Raw genomic sequence first — 25,020 nt, 5'->3', positions numbered from 1 at the left:
CCCATTCCTTCAAAGAATTGAAACAGTCCTCCAGGTTTACATTGGTTCTTTCAAAGAAATCCTTCACATACCGCATTTTATGATCTTCCATAGCTTCTAGGCCTTCTCGTCCATGGTGAATTGGACCTAGTGAGACCACCTGAGGCGTGTAGGCCTTCTCATTCACGTCACGTAGTCGCTTTGGAACCCTGTAGATACAACACTCGGAGGATATGGGGGATATCCCTTTCAACTTATTTTTGAGAGTTATAGCATGCGACTCTTCCATGTCCGAATTAACTATGATCCACAAAACCTGCAATAAGATATCCTTGTGTTAATAATAAACAAGGGAACTGGAACTTCTGGTATTTATATATGTAGTTCTTAGCATGCTTAGTCTGCATCTGCATTCTCTACACACTAGTAAATTCTAATTTGTAGATCAGCAAACCACCAACAAGAATTATAGGCACAAGACATAAAACCAAGCTTAATTTTTGGCTAGTACAAAATCAATGCAGAATGTAAAACAACTAGGCAGAAAAGCTTATCAGAAAGATCAGGACAGTTCATTGTTCAAATGATAACAAATAACATACCGCTACTGCCTTCGGACAAAGTATAAACAAATAACAAACTGAAAGCTAAAGGAATGTGGACAAAGTATAATAAGGGTAGTTACTTCTCAGGGTTTACAAAAGTGTTGTAAGAATGTGGAGTGCTTATTACAGAACAGATATAAGGAAATTTGGAAGAGGGCCTTGTGCTTCACTAAGTAAACAAAATCAACATTTCATTTTTGTTTTCGAATCGTTGCCCCAAAATTCGTGTTCACTGCATGTTACAAAACCGATGCTACAAAACTTATATATGCACCCATCAAACACTCAGAACATCAGCAGTAAAAAGAAGAGTGTATTAACCCAGAAAGGAGTGGAGTAATTCTACCTTCTGTAGACAATAAAATCGTTGTGGCTACCCTAGATTTCTCAGAGCTCCATGTTTGTAGAAGATGCAATACAACATTGATCTCCCTCCAAATCCCGTTTTACATGCATATAAAGAACCATTGTGCACCACCAAGTCAATAGGTCAACCTTGTTGTGGTTTTTCCTCTATATACAACCACTTTATTAATTACGATGGCTTTTTTCTCTGTCGTTGAAAATGTAATGCCCGCTTCTAGAAGTCCTGGGTACAACAAATACAAAATATTATAATCCAGACAAGGAAAAACAAATAATCATTGGTCAGGTACGAGCGCGGGAAAATAATTAGTTATATGTAATCCAAAAGAATATTCAAGGGGACTAGAAGTTCTTCTCTATATGAATGAACTATTATTGCAGGAGTCTTGTTAATCTAGAAGATGGCTAATTTTAGGGGCGGATCTAGAAATCGCAATCGGGTGGGACTTGGATTTTTAGTAGGAAAATTTTTTTGACGGTGCTAGAGAAATTTATAGATTGAAAATAAAGATAAACCTAATCATAAAGAACGTAGTGGGTCTTTACCACTCCAATGTTTGTTTTAATTTATAAAACACTTTAGACGTAACAAAAAAAATAAAATAAATAAATAAACATTTCAATAAGACCGACAACCTCGCGTCCTCACCGATGTTGCGTGACAAGGGTATGGCAAGGAAGAAAAGAAGACAACAGACAACATAGACGTATATCTTTTTTGAGAAGATAGAGAAACTTATCTCTTTCTTTAACAAAAATGAAATTAAGTATACGTTAGCACTTGGATCACGTCAATGCTAGCTAGGACTTGAGTGAGACTATCCCAAAAAATATTTGATTAGTAATTGTACAAGATGAAGGAATTTGAGTGGGACTTAAGCTCAACAATCTTACAATCACACCGTAAAATTAATGATAACTATAAGTAGTAATTTTTTTCCCCAAAATATTTGGGTGGGACTTGAGTCCCATGGTGCTTGTACCTAGATCCGCCCCTGCTGGCTAATTTTGTAGAGACGAGCAGGACCTATTTGACTTCTTTTTTCCAGATACAACTTATCACAGATTCAAGACTTTAAGATAAACAAACTATTCAATAGTACTTTGTTTATCTTGCTCGAAACGATTCATATATCTATATATGTACTTTCTTTTGAAAAAAAATTGAAGAATATGCTTGGACAATCATTTCTACCGAGACTATTTGATATACTGTAAAAGTTCGTAATGTTCGTTGCATAATGCTTCAGGATCACCACATCTGTGATTATGTGTTTTTCATGGATTTCCTGGTGAATCAATCCAAGGATGTGGAGCTTCTTGTTGAGAAAGAAATCCTTGAATCTAAGAACTAAGATCTCATATGTGAGCAACACAAAGACTGAACTTAACCTCTAAGAACTATAATGACATTGCACACTGCTGGTAAGAAAGTGAGCAAGAGGAAAATAACAGCTGCAATCATTTCCTTAGTTGCCCAAGGTGAGTTGAAAAAATGTCTAATTAGACTCGCTCTCCATCTGTGCGGATACTTTTGTAGGTCTTCGAAAAGAGTAGCAAAGCAGAAGTAACTAGGGTCCATGATAACACCATCTGCAAGGTTGTTGATCAGTGTACACCCCTGTCTGCAGTCACCAAGCCTATTCTAAAAAATTCCGTGCCGCATAAGCAATTCCACATCCTTCCTTGTTCTCACAAAGCATTTCATGACGAAAACATACTCATACACATAATTCTCGATGCACTGGCATTGTTCAAAGGCCAAGAGGTTTTGGATTGTGATCCATGTCTTATCACTTAGAGTTAACTTTGGAATTTCAAGTACCCCGTCAGTGAATCTGATGTCAAATAAGTTTTTGTTTGATCCTACCTTGAATTTGACCCCGGCACGCTCTAGCTCACATGCTGAGTGTGGTTACGGTTTTCAGATTGTTCCTTTAATCCTTATCTTTAGATGTAGTCTGACTTGAGCAAAACGTATACCCAAATAAATAGAAAGATACAAGAGATCAAGGAGAAAATAAAAAATCTAATAAGGGACGGGCGGTGGGTTCCTGGTTGTAGCGGTCCCCTTCAGGGTAGAGTGGGTACTCTGTCACCCACCAGGCTGTTACAGATGAGCTAATATCGCCTAATTTACCAGGTTGTTACAGATGAGCTAATATCGTCTAATCCTTGTAAGTAATTTATAAAAAAATAATAATAATAAAAAAAAGAAGGAGAAAAGGTATTAACAAATTGAGTTATTACAGATTCCATTTCAATGACACAAATATATATATATATATACAGATTTTCTCAGCTGCGGACGTCCGCACCAAAACCGTTGGTGCGGACGTCCACAGCCGAGAAGATATATATATATCTGATTATTACAACACAGTGAACACAGATCAGAACAACACAACCATGAATCTTATTATCACAATAGATGAAAGAGAATCTAATTAACTCACTTCAAATCCCATGATCTTCAAGATGTTCCACTCACTTTAGAAACGCTGATCGATCTTCGTCTTGCAGAAAACTTGAATGATGGATAAGGATGATCAGGGAATGAAATAGAGTGCTGAGTGCATGCATGCATTGGTGTGGTCAAGACTTTAGAGAGATAATATCGAGCAGATGGTTTGAATGATAGTGAGTATGAGAAGAAAAACTGCTGCAATGAAAGAAATAATTGCCCAAGGTGTGTTGAAATAATTCTGTCTCAAATTTGCAATCCTTCTGTGCCATGGTGACCTGCAGTACTTGTTCAAGTCTTCACAAATAGTACCATAATAGAATTTCTTTGTGCTAACATTAACCCCAGTAGCAAGGGAGTTAATCAAAGTAGATAACTGATTATTGCCACCTCCTAACCCACTTTCAACAATTCCATACTCAACAAGCAATCCCACATCTTTAGGGGTGTCTACCAAATAATCCATCATGGCAATATAATCACTTATGTATCTCTGCCCAGAGGCAAAGTTACATTGTTCAAATGCAACTAAATTTCTAAGTATAGCCTCTGTTGAACCCAGTACCCTCAGTTTCGGAATTTCCAGAATCCCACCTTTGAATTTTATGTCAAACAAGCTGTTGCTGGAATGACCCACCTTGAATTGGACTCCTGCCTGGTTTAGCTCTTCAATACTTGGTTTAGTTAAAGCTATGGGTCGTCTTGTAGATTCTGGTTTCAATATTGGTGCTACATAGAACCTTCTTGACAGATCAACGAAATGTTGCACTTTTACTTCGGAACAACATATTGTTTCCAAATTGGGTACCATACCCGTTGCCCCTATAAATACCCCGGCTTTATCCAGAAAGTAATGAGAAAGAAATATCATTGAAAGGCTCTCAACACCTTCAAGTCTGTTAGAGTAGTTGGATGGAAATGGAAATATGTCTGGATCGAATAGGTCCTCAAGAATGAAGAATGGCAGCTGATTTTCAAGCAACAGCAAGTCGAGCCATACATGATTTGCCAATCTTGGTGATCCAAAGAGGCAGTCACTTTCTTCAAGCAATTGAGAATACCAGCTTCTAAACAAGAACTCAATGATGAAGATGGCATCCACTAGAATGATTTTCACAAATTCATCGCTTTTAAGCTCAATGGTCTGTGAGTAACAACTGCGCAGTTCTGCTTCTTGATCCTTTATCTTTTCTATATAATGCATCAGGCTTAAATTGGTTCGACCCAGAAAATATCGTAGGTACCTCATTTTGTGTTCTTCCATGCGTTTCAAGGCTTGCTTTCCATGATGAAGGGGGCCAACTGAGACTAACTGGGGTGTATAGGCCTTTTCACATACAAGCCGTAGTTGAGGAGAAACCCGGTGAATACAGCGCGAATTGGTCATGAGGGACAGTCTATCCAACTCCTTCAGAAGTGAAGTTTCTAATACAATGTACGGGTTTTCTCTGGCGCCATTTGAAGCAGCTTCAATACTTCCCTTCATTTCCAGTCTCCAGATACGAGCTGGAACAATGCACGATCATTAACTAATTATTCAAAGATGTTAATTAGCCAGAAAAATTTGTAAAATTAATAACAAATGTTACAAATCGGCCGGACCTGAGGCTGCTGAACATGCAAACCTAAATTATATACATAGTTATACGCAACTCGGGACTTAAATATGGTCGCAAATTAACATGTCCAAAAATCTTAATATTTGCAACACCTACCATATTTAGAGCCTAAAGTCCCAGACAGCATTCAAGAATTTTTGCTTAAAGCTCCTAAATTCTGGAAAAATTTGTTGGTAACGCACAACAAATATACAGAATCTGGTGGTAATTCCCCACCATATTAACATTAGGAAAATATTCCGATAATACTATGTAAACTCAAAATAAAGACTATGAACTGAAATGAAGAAGATATAGAGAAAAATTCACACCTGCTATAGCTATATCTAAAGATACAGGTGTGTGTTGGGGACTTGTGGTTGCCTCCAGTGGCAAGATCGCTACCCGACTAGAAATTAAAGCTCAATGCAGATGGTTTGCTGCAACCTTCACGGCTTCACCGGTAGCTAGGGCCATCAGATGGAAATTAAATTTTCTCTTATTAATATATAGCGCAAACAATAATTAATGTGAATACATGATCCATATGTTGGTTTAATTTACAATATAGGAGTAAGCTCAGATCTTGTTTTATAACTCGGGTCAACTGACCAAGTTGCTGTGATGTACGTGCACACATGATCAAAGTTTGTTTAAATTATGTGTCAGCCCGGCCAACGCCATCTGGAAGGATTAATGACTCGATCGCAGCCAGGTAAAGCAGCAAGGTGGAGGTGTTAGTTGTCTCAAACTCTTTTTTAAAATGGTTCACAACACTACCAGAATGATTCTAACAAATTCATCACTGCTAAACTCAATGCTCGACTCTACATAACAACACTAGCTAGTAAAATTAACCTTATTTAGGTAACCCGATCTTAATATATATATGCATATGGTTGTGTGACCTAACTACTTCAAAGAATAGGGCAGAGTCGACGGCAGAGCAAGCAGGAGCACCAGTAGTCCAGTACTAAGCCAAAGCATTAGAGAGAGTCCTTAATTTGAGGGCTATTCCTTTCCGACTTCACAAAGAAGTAGAACAGCTGCAACTTCTCTGAGAGAAGTTTAGGGAGCTGTGAGAGAGTGCAGGCAGCTGTGAATCAAGTTAAACTTGAACGGGAACCAGCTTCCCGTCGAGGGGCCATTTGATTTAGTCCTTTGAAGTAATTTTCGTTTAAAGGGTGGACCCCCAAGCCCGACTCGGCCCACAAAGCATAGACCGCCTAGGCCTGCATCGTCTCCGCCTAGCCCGCTAAAGGCCCAGTCAGCATTAATTTTGTTTATTGGTGTTTCTAAGTTCTAATACTGTATCTGTTTAAACCATGAATGGAATAGAAGTACTGGAAGTTGACAATATTGTTACTAAATGTAACTTAGACATTAGTGAAGAAACTTGAATTTCAGTGACCAAGATCCTGTTTTTAACTGAAAATTATCACTACAATTCAACCACAACAAAATCTTTATTTGGACCCAAATTTCAGATACAACTAAGCCGAGTGATCCAGCATAACCAGAAATAAGGAAATCACTGACCTTAAGGGTAGATGACCATGCTATTAAATCACTGACCTTAAGGAAATTAATCTCAGAAGGCTAAACATAAACTACTGCTAAGGAGCTAAATCTCCCAATTGGAACAATAAGATTTCATTATCTTTTATTGAAGTTGAGTCAAAGAATCTATTGACTCGAAAATGGAATAATCCTTAATAGAAAGATACAAAGATCAAATATTATGAGATAATAAAACAGATAACAGGGTTCTACCAAAAAAAAAAACCAAGAACAGGGACACACCCCTGAACAAGGAAATAGCTAGCATCAACAGCCAACTATTAGATTTCTCTAATTTTTACTCTTCAGGTCGTGAGAATAAGACATAATAGAGAACATAGTCTGTATGAGAGTGAGGAAGAGGAAAATAACAGCAGCAATGATTTCTTTAGTTGCCCAGGGTGAGTATAAAAAATGTGTGACCAGGTATTCTTTCAATTGGTGCCGCCCCATAGTGTAGTACTTGTTCAGGTCATCACAAAGATTGATGAAGTAGAAATAGTCCTTGTTGTCCACGACTCCATCGACAAGGTTCTTGATCAGAGTAAACCCTTTTTTGTTGTCACCTAGCTTATTGTCAAGAATACCAGACTTGACAAGCAAGGCAACATCCTGATGGGTGTTTACAAGACAGTTCAGGAAGACGAAATAGTCATTTATGTACTTCTCTTCGTCCTTGCATTGGCTTTGTTCAAAGGCCAGGAGATTTGTGATTGTTACCTCTGTCTGATCACTTATCGTGAGTTTCGGCATTTCTAGTGTCCCATGTTTGAACTTAACTTGAAACATATTTGTGTTGGATCCCACCTCAAACTTGACCCCTGCGCGGGATAGCTGTGTCATGCTTGGTGTGGCCAGGGTTTCAGGTGGCCGTCGATTTTCTGATCTCCATGGTGGTAGTGGATATAATTTTCTTACGAAATCAACAAAATGTACTACTTCATGAGGATCTATTGTCCTCAAAGTTTCTTCTGCTACCTCTATATGCATTAGAGTTTTGAAGAAATGGTGAGAGAGATCTATTATTGACTTCCCCCCAGAGAGAGTATCCTTGTGTGGTTCGAAAAGATGGTCAAGAATAAAGAAGGGCAGCTGATTTTCAAGCATCCGCATGTCAGGCCAGACATCCTGTAACATATATGGTTTGCTAAATATGCGGTCATTATCTTCTCGACAATTATGGTCTTGGAACCTTAATAAGACCTCAATGATGAAGACGGCATCTACTAGAATGATTCTCACAAATTCATCACTAGTAAACTCAATTGTCTCTGCATAACAGCTGCGCAGAGCTACTTCTTTCTCCCTTATTACTGCTATTAAAGCCTCCACAGTTAACTGGGTCCGACTTAGAAAAACTTTGAGGTACCTATTTTTGAGCTCTTCCATGGGCTTTAGGCTTTCCTTACCATGGTGAAGGGGGCCTATAGAGACTACCTGAGGTGTGTAGGCATTTTCACTTACACGCCTTAATCGCTTAGGAACTCTGTAAATGCAGCATGAAGATGATAGCTCAAACCTTAAGCTATACAACACCTGGCTCATTGACCTTACTAACTCATCATGATTGCCTCCTACCATTTATCAAATGCTTTTGTTAATTGTACCAGTGATGGTTCCTGCTTTCTGGGGAGACAATCAAGAAAATATTTCATTACTAACACTCCAAGACCAAGAAATTGTAATCTTCACACAACAATAAGTACTGATTCCCACCCAGATGGTTGAAAAAACCAAACACCATAATTTTACTGAGAGTTGCAAGCATACAAAGCTTTTATATATACTTGCAACTCTTTCACCCTCCCAAAAAGCTTTAGTCTTCTCGTGGCATATTATTCTCTAAATTCGTATATACAGGACTAGTCTATTGGTGAATACTGTTTCATACAATCATGCATTATTCTAACTATGTATGCCGAAGATCATGATGGAGATTTTAGGCTAAAAAGTTTGATCAAACCATGTTACCCGGCCTTTCTACAAAATAAGAACAAATCGTACTATTTCTCTTCAATCATAAGAAAGAAAAATAAGAAAAGCAATCCAGATCAAACATTTCCTAAATTATTTCTTGGGGCTGAAACTTCTCAACGTCTATAGATGCATACTGTTATCAAGTTCTGGAAGATCAAAACGACATTATTAAAAATAAATGAAACCAGATCAGGCCACGTACTCATATAACTCTTATGCTCCCAATCAAAACATACTGATTCAGACCAAAAAAAATCAAAACATAATGACACAAACCCAGATTTCATGGAAACAAATAACAATATTCTCATCATACTACCATGAACCATGCATTCATGGCATGAGCATTCATTGAACAAAATTAAACATTTCATTACTAACACTCAAAGATGCTTAGAACAAATACTGGAATTCATCAGGGAAAAAATGCCAAATCTACCGATACAGACCTAACTTTAATGAAAGCAAGCAAGAATTATAAGATTCCATACTTAAGCTTTGCTTAATCAGATTTCCACCTACCACGAAACATATGACATTTTATTCAAAAAATGAACCTAACATCATAGCAGATGACAGAACAAAACCATGAATTGGAAGGGAAAAGATAAATCAATTGAGGGAGTAAAGTTGCACCTGCAAATCTGCAATGTTATGCCAATATGTATAGATCCAGGTCACTTGCTCCCCTGGTTAGGGAAACAAAATTGCTCTTTTCAAAAACAGAATGAATCAAGGGATATGTTTGATATCCTTTGTGTGTGTGTATGTATCTGTTCGACAGAACAAGTTGGTTTTGAAAAGTCAGGTCAACTGCTCAGGGCTTCCTTGAGTTTTCCCTTTTGTATAATTATGGACGCCATTGACCAATATGCCAATCCCACCACAGACCCTATGCATGATACCTCGTCTCTAACCTTGTTTTTTAGCTGAAGAGCTAGCTTCTACCTAACCCGGAAGCTAGTTCTAGGAAAAAGTGAGCTAAGGTTGCGCCAAAATCTTAGAAACCAGCAAGCTGTCTGCTTATCATATAATGTGTTAGGGACTTGGGGGCATTGTGTACGAGAATTTCTCATAACCTTTGATAATCCCCACGCAAGAGCTTCAACAAAAATGCAGCTTTTATATACTAAAAGAACCGCCAAGCTACTGTAGAAGTCCGGTAAACAGAATACTTCAATTATTTGATTTTCTTTTATCCAGATGGATTATGAATTATTTGATCATTTTCATCATTTGCACATGTCAAACAAATTTCTTACTGCTTAATCATCGTTAAGGAATTCAAGTGTAATGTCGTCTATGTCTATGTATGGATCTGACTTTTCTCTTATTTTTTCAAATGGTAATGGAGGATGTTATTTAGAATTCTATACTTTGGTTCATCTCCAATATATGGAGGTATTATATGCTTTTCCATAGGAAACTAGCTACTTATTGTATGGTATATCTACAATAAATAGACATAGACGACATTGCTAAGGAAGATATCATGCTTCTAGTATAGTTGGAAAATGTCTTCAGAAAAAATAATAATAATAATAAATAACAATAAAGAAAGTAAACTGAGGAAGAGAGTTCACACCTGTTATGCGCAGATTGCTTGCTACCCCGATATATAATTATATACAGGAATTAGGAAATAGAAGTTCTCTCGTACAAGGAATGATGAATCACATACTAAGAAGCTATTCTTGTTTTATAGGTTTATGTGAAATCCCCTTCAGCAACTGAGTGCAGAAAAGTGCTTGCATTCTGGTCCTCAATTGCAGGATGGGAGGATAAGGTTATATACGGAAGACCTTCCTTTGTAGACTCATAATTGATATCTAATGTATTAATTAAGTTGAAGAAGTCCAAATATGCAGAAGTGGAAATGTCGAATATAGTAGCAGAAGAGACCGATGTTGACATTAACTTGTATTTATGTAGGATTTTATATAAATCACACATACCAGCAGCAAAGATAAATCACACATACCGGCAGCAAGTTACTGTCACTATTTTTTATCATTTTTAATTTATGGTCATTTTGCCTGTCTTTATTGATAAATAGCAGTTCTGTCTTTTCCGCTGCCTTGAAATCAACCAGAAGACGCACAGATTGGGAAAGCCAACAGCATATTTATGTGGACAAGAACAGCTTTTTAGGATCTGGGTTTCAAAGGCTTATATTCCTAGTGTCCATTTGTTGATAAGGCCCTAAAGTACTTGAACATACACAATGAGTGGTAAACAAATGAAGAATACTGCTAGATACTTTAATGCCTTGTTTCTGCCTATACTTTTAGCTGAAGCTTCTAGTAACCAGCAAGATAGTTATCCGGCACATCAACTGGTATGTTGTATTCTATGCTTGTTATACTCGTTGTGTATAGAACTTGATTTCTCATAATTTTTTTTTGTTAAGTCCCATTTTCCAACTACCCTGAAAGATGAGAGATAACTTCAGCTACAAGAAATGGATTTGTATTGTACGTGTAAGAACACAATGCAAGATTCTTCAGTTTAACTAACAAAACAAATTCAGGTCTATCTTCCCAGCAGCATTTGCACTTGTCAAATATAATATACGGTTGTTTCCTGTATTATTATTCATCTCAGAATATGAGGTGTTATTACAACTTGATTTGATATATATATACAAGTAGTAATACTTATTACCATTAATAACACGAAAGTCAGCCGTATCTTAGCATCTTGTACAGAATCTAAGCAGTAAGCACCTTTATTTTTTTACTGCTATGTACCAACTTGACAACGAATACTTTGTTTAAGTTGTTCGTATGAGACCTCATCAGTGAGAATGAGAACGAACAGAGATAACAGAACACACTGTCTGTATGAGAGTAAATAGAATTATACAAGCCGCTGCAATGACCGAGATGGTTTTGCAAGGCGTGTTGAAATAGTTCTGCTTTAAAAGTGCCAGCCATTTGTGCCTCGACTTTGCGCAGTGCTCGTTCAGCTTTTCACAAAGAGGAGCGAAATGGAACTTGTTGTAGTCCACAATATTCACCCCATCACCCATATTCTTGATCATGGTACACCCTTTCTTGCTGTCGCCTAACTTGTTCACTAAGATTGCATTCTTGACAAGCAATGACACATCCTCGGGGGAGTTGACGAGAATGTTTAAGATGCCAATGTAATCATTTATGTAATTCTCCGTCTCCTTGCATTGGCTTTGTTCAAACACTAGGAGATTTATCAGATTTACCTCTGATTGATCACTAAATGTAATCTTTGGAATTTGCAAGGTCCCCTTGTTAAATTGTATGTCAAACATATTTTTGCCTGATCCTACCTTAAACTTGACTCCTGCCCTGTATAGCTCCGTCATGCTGGGTGGGGTAGGGATTTCTGTTTGCCCTCGAGCTTGTGGTACTTCTGATATAGATAGCTGTCTCATGCTGGCTCCGGTTGGATATTTTTGTTGCGCTCGAGCTTGTGCTATCTTCGGGGGTGGTGGATATAATTTTCTCACAAAATCAACAAAATGGTCTACTGTAGATGAGCTTATAGTTGCCAAAGTGTCTTCCAGATCCTCTATGTTCATTAGAGCTCTGAAGAAAGTGTAAGAAAGGTTAACTATGGAGAAGTTCTCCTCTTCAAAAGGTACTTGAATCCTTTTAGGATCAAAAAGATCCTGAAGGATAAAGAATGGGAGCTGATTCTCAAGCATTCTCATGTCAGGCCATACATCTTCAAACATCCTTGGTTTCTTGAATATGCGATCATTCTCATCCTGCAACTCATGGAAATGGTACCTCAATAAAACCTCAATGATGAAAGCGGCATCCACTAGGACAATTTTAACAAATTCATCACTGTCGAATGGAATGGTTTCTGCGTAACAATCACGCAGTTCTGCTTCTCTCCTCCTTATTTTGTTTATGTAATGCTCCAAGCTTAGATTGGTTCGGATTAGATAATCTTGGAGGTACCTATTTTTGTGCTCTTCCATGGGTTTTAAGGCTTCCTTGCCATGGTGAAGGGGGCCTATAGAAACTACTTGAGGTGTGTAGGCCTTTTCACTAACTCGACGTAGGCGCCTAGGAACCCTGCAGATGCAGCAGGACGAGGATAAAGGAGACAGGTTATACAGCATACTTCTCATTGAAGTCAGTAATGGAGTGTGTGGGTTTTCTATGTCATGTGGAACTTGGTAGCTGCTTTCATCTTCCATTTTCCGCTTGATGTCTATTGTGAATAGAGTGATGACAATGTTGATGATCACTTGAACCACAATCAAGAAAGCAATAGTTACATAAGATCCAAGATGATCCAATGAAAGTAAAAACCAACATTAGAGTATTCCCAAGTACATTCAAAACAAAAAAAGGTGTAAAAATATCTTCTCCCGTATGATTGTGTGCATAGAACATGAAAAGCCAATGGATACATATTAAAGTAGCAAGAAAAAGGACACAATTAAGAGAAAACCTTCAAGCCATTATACAGTACTACACATGTGAATAAGTAAACAAGAAGAAGGAAGGGAAAAAAAAAAAAAAACAAACAAACAGGAGGCAGAAGGGAGCGAATTCGAACCTGCAATGCTTTTGTATTTGTCTCAACCCAGATCAACTAGTTTTTCTTAATAGTAGCCCTGTGATGGACTATATATAAGCTTTCAAGAAGTTAGGCTACAATTTCCTGGCCTTTTCTCTTTGATAGGTATAAGCAAGTCGTTGAAATTTGAACCCGATATTACGTAAAAGATTCTGTTGTCCTTGTCTGTCCTTGTTTTCTTTGAAGCTTCTACGAACCACCTACAAAGAAACTATACTTTAGCTATCCTTCACGGTTTCATTCCCCAGATAAGGTTCTGTGGAATTATGGAGGTCATTTCTCCAACATTACATAAGCCAGCAAGTCTTATATCAGCGACACAGTGCGTTGTTCTCTTCTTTTGTGTTTGAGACACGTTGTGTATAAAACATTCTCTCATGTTAACCTTCACTTAATGTCAATGATAGCTACCATGAGACACAGGGAACTTGTTCTTCAAGAAATGTGATGTGTAATTCGGATCAGTACAAAGGCCAGAGGTTTCCTTTTTTTGGATGGGTGAAGTGTTAGATACTTGGATATACTCCAGTCAGCTCCATGTCAGGGTGATTATTCACATAATTTAGATAAGATCATATATAGGAGAGGTATCAGATTTCAGTTAGGGGTGTAAGAATTGAGAAAATGTGTTCTCTGATTGTCAATTTATAAAGTAAGTGAAACTTCATTTTTCCTCTTCTTCCTTGACTTTCGTTATACATTCTTCCAAGCTAGTGGAAGTCTGATAACGATGCAGCAGAAACTCTTCCATAGATTTCAAACCTTCCTGCTACCTCAAAGATTCTATTACACAATCACTGCAATCCAACAAAACACTACAACACAGTAGCTAGCCGATCTCCCCTTGCTCTCAATAATCACAGCCTCAATATCGGACCCCAGAAAAACACACAACCTCAAGAAATGCAAAGCACCTGGTGAGAGACTATTCGTCGTTTTTTATGTTTTTAAATGTACCAGCCTCCAGCCCGTCTAGCCCACCACGGCTCAGACCGTCTAGACACGTCACCTCTCCGTCTAGCCCGTTAAAAGCCCAATTTGTTTATGTTTCTTTTTCTTTTTTTTAAATTATGTTTTTAAATGGTCCAGCTCCCAGCCCATCTAGCCCACCACGGTCCAGACCGCTTAGACACGTCACTCAAGGGCGGAACTACCATGAGATGTGATTGTGAAGGGGTCCGGAACACCCCCCCACAACAAAAACATTTCTCTAACCTATGTAATTATGTTAAGCCATTAGAGAAAAAGAAGAAAATTGGCTCATTTAACTACATTGGAACCCCCGTAGGGAATATATTCATAAACAAAAAATCAATAGTTTAGAAGGAATTACTTGCCAACATTAAAACATAGAAGATAATTAAAACAACATACTTAACTATTTACTTATTATTCATTGATCATACATTAAAATTTTCTTTTTCATAATATGATAACGATAAATCATGTTATACTAAATCTCAACCCTCCCTAACTTTAAATCCTAACTCCGCCATTGACGTCACCTATAGTTTAGTGCAAGTTTCGGTAGATGATATCTCAGTGTTATGGATGATACCTCTCACAAGGGAGTTACATTGCAATCTTTTTTTTTTTTGAAAGAGTAACATTGCAATCTAAAGAGCTAGAATAATCACAAGGGAGTTGCATTAATTATTGATTCTTCCTAGTAAATTTCTTATCTTTTTGTGAATGAAAACAAACAAATACACGAATATGCATGGAACGTCAAAATCGTAATGATACGGATGATATCTCAGTTTCGGTAGATGATATGAACGTCAAAATAATACACCTTCATATCATACACGTAATAATACTTGTATACAGTGAAATAATACTAACAATTCTGCTAAATTGCTTTCTAAGTACTGGTTGAAAATGACATGGGAATGAAATAGTATTTTTTCAGGACTGAATTCCGTTGGTGAACTTTGGGAAATCTTTTTTGTCAATCTAATCTAGTATTGCATGAAGCACACATGCTTTAATAAGTAAGGTCTTTAGTGGCCTTCTTTGCAGTTTGAGCTGCAGCTCATCTGTCTATAGTCATGCAAACAAAACAGTTTAATTGACACTTACGCTTCACACACAAGTTTCGTTATGAAACCGTGGTTTAACGCACATCGCAGTTCTCTTTATGTATAGATTTTGTTTTTTTTGTTTTTTATGCATTTTTCGCTCTAAAAGTTGTTAAGTGCAGAAAGGTTGGGGACTTTCTTATCCATGGCCTGGAAAGTATACATGCTGAAAGCTCAACAAAGTTCCTAAGAAAAACAAACTGGGAGAAATATATATCTCCAGAATCATATCAGTGGGAGTTACAGATGGCTGTGTCTAGCGGGTTTGTCTACCATACCATATGTTATGACATACCTATTACAAATATGTCTAATTGTATGATACATGAGGCTTTTGAAGGGGTAAATAATCATTACATAGTCATTTAGTTGTTTCTTCATTCAATGATAGTCACACATTTTGTTTGTGAGGCATGCTATAGTATATGATATACTAGAATTTTCCGTGTCTAGCCTGTTTGATGAGCGGCCTGTGTTGGCCAAAAGATTCAGTAACTGAACGATTGCTTAATAAGGGCTTCATTTTTTTAGACCACATGCTGAGAAGATTATCTAGTTTACTCCCTATCTTCAAGTCTGAGTCATTGTTCTGTTGGTTGAGGTCATTCTCTTTTTGCAGGCTTCTTTCGCGCGAGAGTTGCATACTACCTTTCACGTGGACCATTTCTTAGGTTCTGGATAAAAAAAGGGTTCGATCCTCGGAAAGGAAAGGATTTGGAAAAAGGGCAAAGGAGACGCTTACGGTTTAGACTGACCTTGCACAGACAATGGAGCACACTACCTGTATGAGAGTAAGTACAAGAAGAATAACAGCTGTAGTGAAAGAAATATAACTGCCCACGGGGTTTATACATTGGCCTTGTATTTAGCCAGGGGATTATATCCAGTTGCAGATTGGAAGCAAAGAAATACCACACATGCCAGCAGCAAGTTAATGCAACACTGTCACAAAATTCTTGTTTTCTTTTAATTTATGATCACTTCCCCCGTCTTATTGGTAAATAGCAGTTCTGTAATTTACTCTGCTTTGGAAGCCAACATATTTTTGTGTACAAGAACAGCTATTGTAGGATCTGGGTTCACAGGCTTAGATTTCCTAGTGTCCATTTTAATGAGGCCCTAAAATACTGCTAGATACTGTTTAAGACTAACGTGCTGTCTTTTTAAAGAGTGCACTTGGCTCCATATATAGTGCAAATTTGCAGTAAGAATTGTTGCTTACAGAAACCAGATAAATGATAATTCTATATATATTCAAAGAAGATAATTAAAACATAGATGATCGAACCACAAGGAATGAGGCCTAACTGGAGTTCACATATAAGGCAGATACACAAAAATTTACTTTTCTTATTGGCAAAAGCAGAGTTACAGACATGAATCTCTACTATAACCAGCATCATCAGGCAATCGTACACCTACTACGACCAACAAAAGCGCCTATATACGATTACACTCATGCTGACCATTGTCAATTCATAAACTAATTTACAAAATAGGGACCAAAAGGAAAGGATATGGAAAAAGGGCAAAGGAGACTCATGTTTTTTTTGGTTTAGACTGACCTTGCACAGCAGAGACAATGGAGCACACTGCCTGTATGAGAGTAAGTACGAGAAGAATAACAGCTGCAGTGAAAGAAATAACTGCCCAGGGGGTGTTGAAATAATTCTGTCTCAAATTCGCCTTCCATTTGTGCCATGTCCAACTGCAGTAATAGTTCAGGTCTTTACAAAGAGTAGCATAACAGAAGTCTTTGGAGTCCACAATGACCCCATCAGCAAGACTGTTAATCAAAGTAGACCCTCCGGAGCTATCACCTAGCCTATTTTCAACAATTCCGTACTTAACAAGCAACTCCACATCCTTTGGGGTGTTCACAAGACGGTCCATGACAACAACATAATCATTGATGATATTCTCCAGGCAATGACATTGTTCAAAGGCAAGGATATTTCTGATCGTAAGCTCTATTTCATCACTTATTGCTAACTTTGGAATTTCAAGCATCCCACCTTGAAATCGTATGTCAAACAGATTTTTGCTTGATCTCACCTTAAACTTGACTCCAGCCCGATGTAGATCTGTCATGCTGGGTGTGTTAAGAGTTTCAAGTTTTCCTTTAGCTGGCCTTTCTAGTGGTGACGGTAGATACAAGTCTCTGCAGAAAGCAACAAAATGATGTACAGTAGAAGAGTCTATGTTCTGCAAATTGTCTTCTGTTCCCTCTATATGCATCAGACTTGTGAAGAAATTGTGAGAAAGATCAATTAATGATTTACCCTCAGTAAAATTAGAAGAAACTTTAGCATAGAGTTCCTCAAGAATGAAAAATGGCAGCTGGTTTTCAAGCAAACGCATGTCAGGCCATACATCCTGTAACATCCATGGTTTGTTAAATATGCGATCATTCTCATCCTGCAACGCATGGAAACAGTACCTCAGTAAGACCTCAATGATGAATGCCGCATCCACTAAAATGATTTTCACAAACTCATCACTTGTGAACTCGATAGTTTCAGCATAGCAATTTCGCAGTTTTTCTTCTTGGCTCTTCATTTTCACTACATATTCCTCCACGCTGGCCTTGGTCTGAACTATAAAAGCTTGCAGGTACCTCTTTTTGTGCACTTCCATTGCTTTTAGGCTATCCTTCCCGTGGTGAAGTGGACCAATAGAAACAACCTGAGGTGTATATGCCTTTTCACTTACACGCCGTAGCCGCTCGGGAACTCTGTAGATACAACACGAAGGGGACAGAATAGGCAAATCTTTCAACTCTTTTTCCATTGAAGTTATCAATGGAATGTGCTCGGCTCGCTGGTTTTCTATGTCATTCAGAGCTTCACCGTTTCCTGCCATTTTCCACCAATGTATTGCTGTGATGGATGATGATCACTGCACCAAAATCAACAATTCATTATTGACACTCTCCAAGATGCTACAACCAAGAGCAAAAAGAACGAGATAGGGATATTAGGGGATAATGCATGGTTACCAGAACAGAGACTTGGGAGAGTCCAGGAAATCTCGGTCTCTATGGTTGCGTTAATTAAAAGGAAAGCAACCCAACTGGGCTTGATGCATTAGGAAGAGGTTAAGAAAAATAAATAAGCCCATGAAAATATCACAAAATGCAGAGTTAATCATTACTGGAATTGATGCCCCAATTCTCAACATCAATACTTGCACCTTTAACATCTCCACCCGAGAAGCCTTTAGTGGAACCAATGCCCCAATAAGTTCTTACCAGTTTGCTTATACACCACTGTTGGAAGATCAATTGCAATTGAATCCTTCTGAAATTTCTGGGATTACAATAACATAGACAGAATCAGTCTTACTTTGTTTTTTTTTTTACTATCGTTATTTCCCCTTACATTTTGAAGTAGTAACAGCAAAAACTTGTACAGAATTTTCTCAAATTTTTGATCTTGTATAAAGCCAGGACGGGTGTCTAGCTATGCCCTTTCTACATTATTGCTGCTTCTACTTAACCAAATTTTGTATAATGAATGATATATAGCAGACCGTGATTAACCTCATTTAGATATCTTATGCTTTCAATGAAAACATACAGAGAAGAAGCACAATTTCTTTGCTCAATTCCAATTTCCAACTAAAACGAAACATAAGAAACAACTTAAAAGCTTCATAGCAATGGAGAAGGGAACAACACAGACCATAACTATGAATCAACAGCAAAATACAAGGCAGAGAACTGAGGGAAGTGAATTCACACCTGCTTGTAAGTATTAACCAAGGCTTTGAACTTCGCCGGAGGCCCAGAAAGCTCGATGAAGAATGCTTACTCCTCAGGTTGATGGAATTGATAATTTCTTCTAAATTTCGCACGGTCAGGTCAACTCAGAGCTCTGCTTGCGCAGCTGTTAGATAAGTGTATGCGCGTCTTAGGCGAGTTTGAAACTTGGAATAATCAATTGCAGGCCCCCACAGAAACTAGAAGGACCAATAGTCCAATAGTACAAGGCTTTCATTCTGACTATACAAGTAAAACACTTTTGTTTTAATTTTCGTCGAAGCTTCTGTGACTCTGTTTAGCCATCGAAGAGCGAAGAGTTGTCCTCGATGTCCTTGCTTTGAGAAAAAATGTTGTGAAAAAATGAGATATGAGGTAGTGCCTTAAACTTTTAGATTCTGCGGAACGTAATGAAGAATAACAGAACCCATGTAGACCCCTATGATCTGTAGATATCGAGATGACAAATTTCAGCCATGTAGATATGTCTGTTAGATTCAAGTAATGACAACAGTATTTTTCAGAACAAATCTTGACAGGACACGCAGTTTTGAACTCGCTAACTGTCGAAAACATTACACAAAAATTTGATGGTTACAGTTCAACTCATTTCAGCTTAGATTTTGAAGACCTCTGAACAGGCTTTGCAATAGGCCTAGCAGGTGCAGGCCTAGCTATCTTGTTTGCATTATACTTTATGGATGAGAAGGCGGCGATCAACGCAAGCAACATAGTTGGGTAGACATACACGGCTCTAGTAGGATCAGTGTTCACAGGCTTTCCTAGGATCCCTTCTTTGATGAGGCCCCAAATTAATAGAAGTGTCCCAAACATGCTCATCCTCCCTGACTTCAGAACACCCACAAACGCTCCAGCCACAGAGAAGTAGCTTCCTGTTAGAACCTGGTGAATGAATCAGAAACAGAGATGAGATTACTGTTAGATATTTTCAAAAAGCCTAAATGCTTGCTAAACCCTGCTAAGAATTGTAGTACATATCTAATGATCATTTAAGGGGAAGTATGAGATGAAATTTTAGGTAGATTAGGATGAATCTGGATCCGAGATATCTGCTTTGAAGTGTTCACCTCCCTGAACTGTTTCACAGTCAATAAGAAAGGAGAGTACTCAACTATCTTAATTGTCTAAGTTAACCCAGTTTTTTATTCAAACATTAACAGTGTGCAGTACAATTGAAAAACCAAGATAGGTTCCTAAATAGACAATTTATGACGAGAGTTTAGCAAGATACCAAATTTAATCAAGCTGGCAAATCAGCGAAATACCAAATAAGAAAAAAAGATCGCTTCCTTTAACTAAAATAAATATGTTTCAAAATAACAGAAAAGGAAAAAATTGGTTCAACACGAACCTCTAAGCGCTGGAGATCAGTAATTGGATTGGCTTCCTTTGCATTTGTCAAGTTATAGATTTCTAACAAGTTATCCCAGCTCGGAACAGTCATGTTCCTTACAAGGCCATTTGCAAGAGCTCCAGGGTAGAGAAGAGCCTTTACTACGGGAACAGGAAAGATCTCACTTGTAATCAGCTGGGAAGAAGTGAAATGCAATGGTGTGTTACACATACCCGCCCTACACGGAACTCTGGAAATAACCAAAGAAGAAACAATAAAGATACATTAAAAATTTTCGTTCTTGAGATCTATTCCAACTTTCTACAGTGAAACAACCACTGAAAAAGAACATAAATTTTTCTTTCGCGAAAGGATAAGAACAAAGACTTCTGTGATTTGTTCAAGATAAGCTAAGGAATCAAACGCATCACAGAGATTTGAAATGAATAACATAGTTATGGTACAATGATAGTAGAAGACTTTTCAATAGCAACACAATGCATTACGAATCCTCCATGTTAGGACCTCCACTGATCCGACATAGATTCATGCAAACGAAAATGGGATTCCCACAAATATGTTATCAAAGGCAAGAACTATCATCAAATCTACACTTCCTCTAACTTTTGAGCTTCCCTAGTTCGATTTTGCCCAAGCAACTATCCACTAGTCAATTTCCACTTTAAAAAGATCTCATCTTTTAGCTCAGTTCATTCCTTAGTCTCAAATTGCTGATCCAAGTACACACTAATTTCAACTGCTAAACCAAAAGATTGTACAGATCCTACACCACAACTCCAGTAAAGTCAACCAATCTAAACCAAAGATCAAGATTCAGCCTTTCCGCAAAACCCAGAATCAACAACATGAACCCAACCAAACCCAGAATCAATAAACCCAAACCCACCAATATCCAGATGCTAAAACACCAAACTGAGCCAAAACAAACCCACACCCAGATAGACTTATCAGAATCACAGTACCTGAAAAGTGGGATCTGGAAAACGATCAGGATGAAAAATATTTGAGCAGCCTTCGCTTGGATGTTGCTCATCCATCCTTTGGACGACGACGAAGCAGCAGGAGTCGCCATTATTCGTTTGGTTTGATTCAGACTTCTTCAGCGCTAATGCTACTTATTGTTCTTACGCAACTACTGGACAAGTGCCGCGAACCACAGCAGTCAAACGACACCGTTTCACTCCAACGCCACGTCGTTTAATAATTTCAAAGCTCTCACACCAAAACAGCGTGCGAAGAGTAAGAGTGTAGATAAACCCAGAACCACCGAGAAAGGCGCCGCGGAAGCTGTGACCTTCAAAACGCCACCGTTTCGTTCCAGGCTCATGGCCTTCGCTTCGGCTCTCAACACTCCCAACGGCCTTCGCCGTCTACCGTCTTCCCGCCACGAAATAACCCGAACCGGACCAGCCGCTCTGGTCCTGCCACGTCACCTCCCGGCTCGCTTCCCGTCCACACTCGCCCTCGCTCGCCGTAAAAACCACCGCGGCTCCGCGTTGACGTCATCTCCGCCGAAGATAAAGAAGGTAGCTTTTTCTTTTCTGAAAGTGTGGTTAAATTTCTGGCTGCGGTGGTTTTGAATTGGAGTGAAAATGTAGAAAAGCGCGGCGAGGAATGCGGAGGAGGAGGATGAAGTGGACGGAGATGCTATAGACGCTTTGTTTTCGCTGCTGGAGGAGGACCTCAGAAACGACGGCGTGTCGTTGGATGACGACGGCGAAGACGACGAGATAAGTGAGGAGGATCTTGCTAGGCTTGAAGAGGAGCTGGCGGAGGCTTTTGGTGCGATTGATGAGGATGAAGACGAAGACGACGACGGCGATGATGACGTTATTCAGAGCAATGCGACTGAAGAAGAGGAGGAGGAGGATGAGGACGATGAAGTTGAAGTTGCAGTGAAGCTTAAGACTTGGCAATTCCGGAGATTGGCTTCGGCTTTAAAAGTCGGTCGCCGCAAAACTAGTGTGAGTGTAACTTCTACTTAGCTAATTTGAATTTAAAATTCTTCTGTGTTAGTTTGTATTCTTCTATTTTGTTCAAATTTGTTGTTGGTTTACTGTAGTTCAATTTTGTTTCGAAATTTTGGAGGATTGTAATTGCGATTTCTGTCCTGTTTGAGCTCCATTGTAAGCTCTGATTGGGAAATTAAACATGAGAGAATGAATTATCTCGAGTAGAAAGGTTCAACCTTCTGTGTGATGGTAGCCGTTTGGGGATATTGGCTGTGCTGCTGAACTTGGAAGTTGTTGCGTTGCAGATAAAAAACCTTGCAGCTGAGCTTTGTCTTGACAGGGCCCTTGTTCTTCAAATGCTTCGTGATCCGCCTCCAAATCTTTTGATGCTTAGTGCTGCTCTGCCTGATGCACCTGCTCCTAAAAAATCTGTGCCTGTGCCTGAACCAGAGCCTGAAGAAACTATTGTGGAAGCCACTGTAGACACTGTTGTTGAAACGGATTCAGATGCTGCAGTGGTCGAAGCTGCGGTGAAGGTGCCGGTTCATGTTAGGCAACAAAAGTTTTCTGCTCAGAAGAGACTGAAGAAAGTGCATCTAGATACCCTTGAAAGAGTTTATAGAAGAACAAAGCGGCCAACGGTAAGCAACTCATTTTTTGATGGCTCATTTTAGTTAAGAGAACTTGGGCACCATTTTCTGATGCTGTGTGTGCACTAACTTGTGGCGCAGAATGCAATTGTGAGCAGCATTGTTCATGTGACAAATCTGCCGCGCAAAAGAATTGTGAAATGGTTTGAAGACAAACGTTCTGAAGAGGGGGTTCCTGACTCTCGGCGTCCATATCAACCGTCTGCTCCTACTACTGTCAACTAGAGAATATGTAAATCAGGTACCTATATTTGTAATGACATGCGATAAGAGTTTTTTAAGTATTTAAGAGAAATGGCCTGCTTTTATTTTTGCTAAACTTACAAACATGGAAAAGGGATAATCACCTTAAAAAATAATACCAATATAACAGTGTGTGCCTTTTGTTGTCAAGCATTTGTTTTATTACGAATTGGATGGATTAGGAATAAGATAGAGTTGAAGGTATCTTGATTTAGCTAACTTTCAATTCAGCAGTAGTTCGTAATTGATTTCTCTAATAACAAATAATCTTTGACCTCTATAATCTTCTTTTCCTTGGGAGTGTAAATAGATCAAGGAAGAGAACATAGAGCTGAATAATGAAGGACGGCAACAGTAGAGTGGTACTTTCCTAGTTTCCTATAACAAATAACTTCAAACATAAGACAAATTGGAAGCATATGTTCTTCATTAGATGCCATCCCCTGACCTCTTCTCCTTCTCACATTCACATTTAATCTCTTTCCTCTGGTATATATAATTGCTTCCTCACCTAGAATTGTACATCGCAACTTGTTCATAAAACAAATACACTCACAACTGAAGAATCAGATTGAGAGACCATGGAAACATTACCAAGGTCAGTGACCTCATTTAGGAGGCAAGGCTCTTCAGGGTTAGTATGGGATGAGGTATTACAAAAAGAGGTGGCCAGGACAGAGTTTAGAGAGCTAAGGCTCTGCCACAGTGCCAAGCCCCTTGGTATGGTGTATAGCAATTCAAATGTAGAACTCACCATTTGCACCCGCAGTAATTCTACCCCAGCCAAAAAGCGTAATTCATTTAAAGCCAAATTCTTGAAGATGTTTCCAGCTGCTTTCAAAAAATGGGCAACCCGGAAATTCAACTGCAGAAAGGAGATGGCATAGCTTGTTTGTATACATCATGTCGTGTGTGTGATTCATGCTTCCTTCATTCATATTCTAGCCATTGATGTTTGTTCATGTATAAGCATTCTCAAAATCTTACAGTATTGATGCTAAAGATTGTGATTGCATTTTGTTGATTACTGCATATAGGAAAATCCCATATCTTAAATTCTTGAAACTACTGTTTATGTAACTACTGCATCTTGTTTAAGATTCTGCTCCTATTTCTGATCAACTGGCATATCAACAAAATGGTATTCCACCAGATCACTTTCGTGTAAATGACGAGAAAGTATAGTACAAATCTTATCCCAATTCTGTCATGCTTTAGAGGGAAAGAGAAATGTTTTGGTCAAGAAAGGGGCAAAAGCCCATCTTCATTCTATTATCTATGGCTGAAAGAGACCATTCATCCAACTTATGGAGGATTATATGGAATGGATTGGCAACGACCTTTTGGCCACCACAAATATCAAGTCTACTCACAAATCTTTACTCTGAAAATGAACTAGTCTATTTTTACCTGAAGGGGGTTGGAACCATTTAAGCACCAACATAAGTACACAACAGCAACTTGGACCTAACGTCTCCATTTTCAGCCGGGGAAGTCGATATTTTGAAGATGATATTTCGAGTGTCAGAAGTCCTTTGTGTGATGATGGTAGATTCATGAGAAGGTCGTTTGGTACAGAAATCATTATTCGGACACATCCAAACCCTGTTCAAGTTGCCTTTGAGTCTTCCACCTCCACAACTTGCGATCAGAAGAAAGAGAAACATACATGCTTGACATGATTTGTTGCCCTATTTTGGGGTCAACAAATAGATGCTCGGGCATTTGGCAGGTCGAATTAAGATTGATTTGCCTTGTAAGCTTGCGTCTATTTATGGTTTTCATCCTCAAACATAGGGCTGGGCGCGGGCCGAGACCGGCCTACTTTTCATAGG

General features: G+C 38.6%; 5 protein-coding genes across 6 annotated transcripts; 1 reads left to right on the top strand and 4 right to left on the bottom strand.

Moving 5' to 3' along the window:
- Positions 1-6,769: 6,769 nt before the first annotated feature.
- On the bottom strand, positions 6,770-10,294 carry LOC101291114 (UPF0481 protein At3g47200-like). Its single transcript, XM_004291425.1, has 2 exons — positions 10,135-10,294; positions 6,770-8,198 (listed from the first exon to the last, which is right to left on the bottom strand). The coding sequence occupies exon 2, from the start codon at positions 8,151-8,153 to the stop codon at positions 6,864-6,866; it is 1,290 nt and encodes a 429-aa protein (XP_004291473.1). The 5' UTR covers positions 8,154-8,198; positions 10,135-10,294; the 3' UTR covers positions 6,770-6,863.
- A 1,052-nt stretch (positions 10,295-11,346) lies between these two features.
- Positions 11,347-12,738, bottom strand: LOC101301267 (UPF0481 protein At3g47200-like). The gene has a single exon (XM_004292954.1). It carries the CDS (start codon positions 12,736-12,738, stop codon positions 11,347-11,349), a length of 1,392 nt encoding a protein of 463 aa, XP_004293002.1.
- A 4,006-nt stretch (positions 12,739-16,744) lies between these two features.
- Positions 16,745-19,069, bottom strand: LOC101300983 (UPF0481 protein At3g47200-like). Its single transcript, XM_004292953.1, has 2 exons — positions 18,948-19,069; positions 16,745-18,103 (listed from the first exon to the last, which is right to left on the bottom strand). The coding sequence occupies exon 2, from the start codon at positions 18,065-18,067 to the stop codon at positions 16,745-16,747; it is 1,323 nt and encodes a 440-aa protein (XP_004293001.1). The 5' UTR covers positions 18,068-18,103; positions 18,948-19,069.
- A 344-nt stretch (positions 19,070-19,413) lies between these two features.
- On the bottom strand, positions 19,414-21,485 carry LOC101315401. Of its 2 annotated transcripts, none has more exons than XM_004291423.1 (3): positions 21,303-21,485; positions 20,338-20,569; positions 19,414-19,868 (listed from the first exon to the last, which is right to left on the bottom strand). In XM_004291423.1, exons 1-3 carry the CDS (start codon positions 21,410-21,412, stop codon positions 19,572-19,574), a joined length of 639 nt encoding a protein of 212 aa, XP_004291471.1. In that variant the 5' UTR covers positions 21,413-21,485; the 3' UTR covers positions 19,414-19,571. The 2 variants fall into 2 exon arrangements, with proteins under 2 accessions (XP_004291471.1, XP_004291472.1); XM_004291424.1 differs by having other exon boundaries at positions 20,338-20,514; positions 21,303-21,389.
- A 98-nt stretch (positions 21,486-21,583) lies between these two features.
- LOC101315113 lies at positions 21,584-23,317 on the top strand. Its single transcript, XM_004291422.1, has 4 exons — positions 21,584-21,866; positions 21,939-22,304; positions 22,598-22,933; positions 23,024-23,317. The coding sequence occupies exons 1-4, from the start codon at positions 21,666-21,668 to the stop codon at positions 23,165-23,167; spliced, it is 1,047 nt and encodes a 348-aa protein (XP_004291470.1). The 5' UTR covers positions 21,584-21,665; the 3' UTR covers positions 23,168-23,317.
- Positions 23,318-25,020: the final 1,703 nt, after the last annotated feature.

The sequence above is a fragment of the Fragaria vesca genome, linkage group LG2 (genome assembly GCF_000184155.1).
Source record: "Fragaria vesca subsp. vesca linkage group LG2, FraVesHawaii_1.0, whole genome shotgun sequence".
In the NCBI taxonomy this organism is placed as follows: Eukaryota; Viridiplantae; Streptophyta; class Magnoliopsida; order Rosales; family Rosaceae; genus Fragaria; species Fragaria vesca.
The sequence above is the reverse complement of the archived record's forward strand: the minus strand, read 5'-3'. Positions and strand labels throughout refer to the sequence as shown.